At 38.7% G+C, this 7,597-nt stretch overlaps 1 protein-coding gene across 1 annotated transcript; it reads right to left on the bottom strand.

Moving 5' to 3' along the window:
• Positions 1-4,671: 4,671 nt before the first annotated feature.
• On the bottom strand, positions 4,672-6,349 carry LOC104956334 (neutral amino acid transporter A). The gene is made up of 4 exons (XM_010783811.1): positions 6,187-6,349; positions 5,740-5,973; positions 4,979-5,173; positions 4,672-4,810 (listed from the first exon to the last, which is right to left on the bottom strand). The coding sequence occupies exons 1-4, from the start codon at positions 6,324-6,326 to the stop codon at positions 4,672-4,674; spliced, it is 708 nt and encodes a 235-aa protein (XP_010782113.1). The 5' UTR covers positions 6,327-6,349.
• Between the last annotated feature and the right edge of the window lie 1,248 nt (positions 6,350-7,597).

Genomic DNA, 7,597 nt, shown 5'->3' with positions numbered 1-7,597 from the left:
ACGTAATGTCCTTGCGGTAAACCCTGAGAGAGAGAAATGTTTGAGCTCCATACTGTTTCAGAAATAATGCTTGAAGTGGTTGGGAACATAATATGGCATTTAATCACCGCAGCGTTTAGCTGAGTTTCTCCCGGGAGAAACTCTCTTAGCAGGGGAAAGCTGCATGATGCTACAAAGTGGCGTGGCTAGCAGCAGCTGTTCCATTTAAAGCTACGGTCACAGAATCAGCCTTTTTGGAACAGAGCTGGAATAGAGGAGAATAGAGGGGTATGAGGCATGGCTACAATGGGTGATTTGTTTGGTATTTTAAGCAAAAGAACTTCACAGACATGTTTTGTATAGGTATGGCCCTACAATATATTTTTTCAAATATAGCATAATAGGTGCCTTTTAAGGTACACCAAACTCAGCTGTCTGTCTCTTACTCCTACTTTGTGTACAGGGATCGTACCACAACGGTGGTGAATGTGGAAGGCGATGCTTTGGGAGCTGGAATCCTCCACCACATCAACGAACAGGAAATAAAGAAGCAGCAGGAGCGGCAGCAGCAGCAGCAGGATGGGGAGCTGGCTGAGGTCCGGGTGGAGGCGGTGGCTAATGCCCAGGCGGAAGAGGAGACCTCCCCGCTTGTCACACATCAAACCAAAGCCTCAGCGGCCATGCCGGAAGCCATTGAGTCTGTCTTGTAAAATGCGCAAGACTTTTCTTTCTTGCTTCCCGGCCTTTCACTATTTCTGATGATGCTGCTGATGGGACACCATTCTCACTCAGAGTCAATTCAAAAACACAAGGTCACTGATGGATCACTTGGAGGGAAAACAAAGTGCCATAGCAACAGTCTGTCTAGAGCATTGACAGTGTATCTACTTGGTTAAAATAACTGGGTTTACTGCAGATTAGGACATAATGAATTTCAGAACTATTGCTTTTTAAAAACATTTCCCCAGTCTAGTTTTTAAAAGAAATCACTTGAGGTACTTCTGTTTGTATTTTTTAAAAATGTTTACGTATTTTGCAAAAGTCAGTAAGGGAAACATTTGATGTCTATCAATATCCCTAAAACATTCCCATAAATGCCGTAGTTGTGTTTGTCTGATGTAATGAGATGCTCACAGCCATAAGTTTGTACATTAGAGCACCTCAAGTGCATTTATCTGTTTTTATCTTTAGACAGCAAATACAACGGCCAACATAAACTATAGAACACTAACAACCAAATGCTGACAAGCCAAAGTGTCTAACACATGCTTGACATTGTCTGTCCTAACTTATTTACACATTCAGGGTGCCTGTTCAATCACTTTAACTTAGCTGGTGGAAACATACTAATTTGCATTTTATTTGTTCAATTAATTCGCTTTACTTTCTTTGTCTAATGGAAACGTCAGTTTGATTCTTTCAAAGTCAGAATATTGTGAAAAAGGGAACTGTTTTGTCCCCATTTTAGAAATGGTAGTTTGTCATAGTTCAGTGAGATGTTTACAAGATGTTCCTAATTTGCTGACCGTCAGCAGATGTCAAACATTAACCCTTCAAATCAAAGGCTAAGCATTTGACCTCATGCAACCCGTTTATCTATTGACAAACTGTTCCCGTTTGGTAAGGCATTTTGAACATTGGACTATTTGGTACCGCGGTTTTAAATCAGAAAAAGCCAACTGACAACTTTATAAAGTAACTTACTTTACCTTCCGTGGTCTCCTATCTGATATGAGTAGCATTTTTTAAGTATGCTTCTCTAATTATATTATGAAAGCAGTTTAGAACACTTTCCTTTAGACATTTGCTCCTAGAGGCTTTTTAAGAATCCACTAATGGCTGGCTACACGCAGCGGTTTTGGTGAGCTAGCCAAATCAAATTTTTAATAAGCTAGTTAGCTATGCAAATGTTTGCATGTGGATATTTCTTACCCTTTTTATTACTACATAATTGTGTGACTTATCAAAAAGTAATTTTAGCTTTGAAGCTAATTGCTTTTGATAAAAATGTTATCAACAAGTCTGAAAAGTAGCTAGTTTGTTTTGAACTTTGCTTGCAAGCTAATCAGCTGGCTAAAGCAATGCTAACATGCAGCCAAAAGTAAGCTATGAGACTACAGTAACTGCTCTTTCTTTATTTTTTTGCAAATGGTTGCTTATCAGGTATTTAGACTAAGTTGAGGTTAGCTAACCTGATACTAGTGGTAATGTAACAAACTAAACAATTGTGAAAAGATTGATTTATGGAAAAAGACAAGATATCTATGAGATACAATTGCAACCCACTGTTGTTGTCAAAAGGGTTGCTTAAAGACATTCACGGGACAAGTACGGTAAAAATACATGTTGGTGTAACATCATGAAAACACTCCCATTTATTAACATATATTCAAGTTATGGTTGTCAGTAAGGTCAGTAGTTTAGGATTAAGAAATCCACAAGGAATTCACTCAAACAAATCTTTATCAAATGTTTACACACATTGGACCAAAATGCATGATGATTTCACATCATACTGTTTATCATTATTTTGGGAATCGATCCTTTGTGTTGGTTATCCAGCTCAGTGGTGTCTCATGGGCTTGTATCATAGAAGTCTGGAACTAACACAGAACTTAGTGGCTACATTTGCTAAATCTTTAAGGTAGATTTTACTCGATTTAATTCAGTCTGGTTTATTTTTTTAAATGTAGGAAATTATCACATTTTTGATGGTTAAGCATGACATTTCCCTTTTGGATGCAAGACTTGACTGAAATAATTAGCCTTTGCTGCCCTCTAGTGGTGATATTAGGGGGGAAGTAGTAAACAGCCATTGTCGGGTCAACACTTTAGAGTTTTCAGCAGACTTTGTCGTTAAATAACTCGTAATATTTCCTATTTATTTCTTCTTTTATTTAACATTCATGGGGAACAACTGCTCCATTGCCGAGTCCTGTGATTTAATACTGTATTTTTGGGTAAAGACCCTTAAAAAGTTGAAGGAACATCATGAAGCTAAATGTATGTCGCTGTCCCCTAACGTCTGAGGTGCTCATTATGACGCAATGGTACTGTTTTAGTTTTAGTTTGTATGTTGATACTGTGAAAACTAGTATGTTGAACATTTCTTACTCATTCATTCAGATTTACAGTAACTGATTACTTTTTTAAGCTAACCACTGCTCTGTTAACCTAAAGATTTATGGTTAGATTTCATTAAGTATATCTGGTACAATCACATGTAATTACATTTAATGTGTACATGTACTATATATTTTATATTAATTTATTTTAGTTGTTTCATATTATTTGTACTTTCTCTTTTTAACACCCTCAGTGTTGATTATTTGGTACAACTTTACAATAAGACTACCCTTATAAAGGGTTTAGGAATAGTTTGTAATTCATTTATTAATTAGGTTGTGAACACTTTATAAATCATTAATAAGCTTTTATAAGACATGAGATAAACAGGGCAACTGTGACCGGTTGCTTGCCAAATAGTGAGCCCTAATTGATCTGTACTGCTAAGTCTTATATTGGCTACTTAGCTTACTTCGTCTTCTTCATCAGCCAGCATCCTTGGCATCTGTTGCTCACTGAGTTGATTATTGCTAAGTAGTCAATATAAGGCTTAGTCCTCTTGCCAAATAGTGCGCCTGTGTTGATGTATGAAAACTATGTTAGAACTGGTTTAATGATTAAATAAGTGTTTACAACCTAATTCATAACCTAATTATAAACCCTTTATGAATCCTTTATAAGGGTAGTCTTATTGGTGGTACCGATTATTTTTATCATGATACATTTTTTAAAGGTCCCATGTCTTGGCCATTTCTACTGATCATAATTCCATTGTTGAGGTATACTAGAATAGATTTACACTGTGCAATTTTCCAAACTCACATTGGTTTCTCATACAGCATCTCTGTATAGTATGTGTATTCACTCTCTGTCCTACAACGGCTTGTTGGAGCTCGCCNATAAACAAAAAAATCATCCTCCCACTTGGAGTGAAAATGATATATTTTGGAGATATTCCGCACACACACAAGACCGCAATTATGGCAGAAGCAAAAAAGCCCAAAATATATCATTTTCACTCCAAGTGGGAGGATGATTTTTTTGTTTATTCCAATTCAAAGTCCATCTGTCTCATCTGCAATGCAAGCGTGGCTTTATTTGCCCTGGTTTAGACCTTAGAATCCTGCCACTGAGTTCACTGAAGATAGCAACGGTTTGTACAACTACGTGTAGCTCAGACTCTCAGTTGACTGCCGTGTCGCCACCACATCAAACTGCCTTCAAATCATTCAAAAATAAATGTGTTGAATCCTCCCATTGACAACCAAACAGGGATAAGTTTGCACCTCATCAATGGACCAACTGCAGGTTACCATTAATTAACTTGTAATTCCCTAATCTGACCAATATGAAAATTGGTTCTTCTTGAGGGCTTGGGCTCAGCCTGCTTGGAATCTCCACAGAGGTGGTTAAGTAGTAACGTGCCCATGTTTATCATGCTGCTGTTGTGTGTTCTCTACTCCAGCAAGGCAAGCTGGTACAAGTACAGAACAGATTGTTCAGGTTTCCCAGGAACCCTGGTCTAGTTAAGCTAACCATAATGTTGGTAACTTGTTTACAGACATGATTAGACGTAGCTCTGGGTGTTTTTTAATACTAATTTCAGTTGTTATTTGCAGGCTTTACTTACACAATCCAATCAACAGCCAGCATAAGTGATAGGTCGTTGGTAGGCAAGCCGATGGCCTCCAGGATGATGGCGATGGTTATGATGCCGCCAGCTGGGATGCCTGCTGCACCCACACTTGAGGCTGTAGCTGTCACACTAGGAATAATGATGAAATAATTATATGAACTACTACTAATAACACGCATGGAACAGAAAGCAGACTTTTCAATGTAAGAACCAATCAATGGAATGTGGATTTTGGTATGTGTTTTCTTCTCATGCTGAGCAATAGGAAGAAAATGTGTTATCGTTCCCTGAACTCACAGGATGGTGAATATCTGTCCAGCGTTCAGCTCATAATTGTTGAGCTGAGCGATGAAGACAGCAGCGATGCACTGGAATATGGCTGCTCCGTCCATGTTGACAGTGGCCCCAATGGGAAGGATGAAGCGGCTGATGCGCTTGTCGACTCCATTGTTCTCCTCGATACACTTTATCATGGAGGGAAGAGTTGCTGAACTGATGAGAAAAACAGATAGAGATACAGCATAACCATTTCAACTTTATCAGCCAATTAAAACCAATACCATTAATAGTTACAATTGAATAACATACAGTTCCAAGAATGTGACACTCCATACAAGGGTTCCTTAAAGGGCTATACAAACCTATTGGATGTCGGTATATTGCAGAAAATCAGCTCTGTGACTAACACACATTTATGATACCTAACTTGTTTTGTTTAGCAGGATTATCTCCACATATTAACATAACTTTTTGATTTTGAGGCGTAATTGAATTTGGCTAAATTACAATGTTAACTTTGGACATTAATGAGAGGGGTATATAATACTGACGTATTTTATGTTGTAGAACAAAATGTGAATGTCCTGTTAGCTTATTCAAATATGTTATTTCAGGCTTCTAACTGCACAACTATTAAACGTTCAAAAAACCATTGACTTCTAGACGAGGGAACCAAGACTTTAATACATTAATACACCACTCTATTACTAAAAAGCAGAACTTATTTTCCGTTTGAGTTATGGTCATCTGGGACCCTGCGACGTGATGTTATACTGTACCTTGAGCAAGTGGCGAAGGCCGTGGTGAAGGGTGTGATGAGGCCTGACAGGAAACTGAAGGGGTTCTTGCGTGTGAAGCCGAAGTAGATGAGGGGCAGGACGATGCCGCCGTGGATAATGTGGCCCAGGATCGAAGCAAAGATATATTTTCCCAGACTAGTGACCAGAAGACCAACATCTTCCATCTCCACAATCTTACTGCCCACAAGGAACATGATGCCAAAAGGGACATACCTGAGAGACACAAGAGGTAAGAAAAAGGAGGAGGAATGCTTTTAGAATGTTGGATAATAACATTAACAACCAAAGGTTGTTACAGACAGTCAGTGCCTACCTCATAAAACCTTTTACATGTTGAGTGTTATCACAAAATACCATCCAATACAATACAAATGTACCATGACTATTTATATCATTGGAACCCCACATGCAATCTACTTCACTCACCACATGATCCAGGACACCAGCACCATGGTGGCCTCGTTGAAAGCATTGAAGAAACGGATGAGTTCCTCCCCCTCTTCTCCCAGCTTCCTCAGCGCCACGCCAAACACCATCGCAAATAACACCAGACCAAGGATGTTCATGCCATCTGTGTCTGTACCAATAGGCACCTAAAACACACAGAAGAGTTGGACTTTAGGAGACTTAACACAGTGAAGAGGTTGTGGAATGGAGACTGGGCGACTGTACTTTCTTAGACATCTTAGAAATACATGATTAAACAACAACTCTGTTCCTCTCAGCCTTGATTGGGTTTACGATCTCATACCCTTTATGATACGGTACAGCAGCATGCAAAGTCAAACATGGACAAATCTACAGCTAGATTAATTGTCTTTTATTAATGCATTCTTTTTTTGTTTTTTTTAATCAACATTTCTAAGAATTTCTCACACCTAGCATTGGGATCGCTCACCCTCCTCACTAATGTTGTGTTTCCAAGGCATGTTAAATCCCTAGGTGACTAAACCAAGGAAATGCGACGGACATTGAAGCAAATTTTCGTAGTTGCCAAATGTGACCTGCTCCATTGAAATCAGTCGCATTGACCCGAAGACACATTTTGAGTTGTTTACACTGTTGGAAAGAGGAGACTCCTAGCTTTCTAATGATATCAGGATTATTTTTGTACTCCAAATATTAAGCAAAATATGTCACATTATATAATGACTGTCACCGAGTCATCATTTTGAGAAAAAGGCCTTCAAAGTATACCTCTTCTCTGGAATTCCATCAATCTGATTGATTATTAGCGGAGCAAATGATCAAAACACTACGGAGGGAAGATATTTTCGTTTGGATTACTGGTCTGGGGGAAGCTCGCGAGTGTGTGTGTGTGTATACGTGTGTGCGTGTTTGTGTATTTTTGCATTTCTGTGTATTGTTTGTTTCCCAGGGAAAACACTCACGAGAAACACCGGCTGTTGTTATGCCTGCTGTGACGTCAAGTTAGTCCGTTCTCCGCTTGTAATTATGCCGTTACAAGCTTCAAAGTTGTGTTTATCATCTGAATTTGCCAAAACAAGTTGAAAGCCAAGACTTTGTTTAATTGAAATCAGATGAAAACAAACTGTAACTGTGTTATCTATGATTACTATACGCCTTACATTCATAATTTCAGCCGGAGGGAGGGGAGCGGCGCTGCGGAACAGCAGAGTGGCGAGTGAGAGCTGTCATCTTCCCTTTACAAGCTTCAAAAATGTATTTATCGTGTGATTTTGGAAATGAAAGTTTCAAATTCTGAAAGCCAAGACTTTGTTTATTTAAAATCAAACAAAACACCCGAACCCCAAAAAACAATTTTTTTACGCAAATCCACGTTTATTTTGAAATGAGCCTTTGCGACTTCCGACTG

Source organism: Notothenia coriiceps, unplaced genomic scaffold (genome assembly GCF_000735185.1).
Source record: "Notothenia coriiceps isolate Sejong01 unplaced genomic scaffold, NC01 NC01_scaffold00025852, whole genome shotgun sequence".
NCBI lineage: Eukaryota > Metazoa > Chordata > Actinopteri > Perciformes > Nototheniidae > Notothenia > Notothenia coriiceps.
This window is presented reverse-complemented; position numbering and strand designations above follow the sequence as displayed.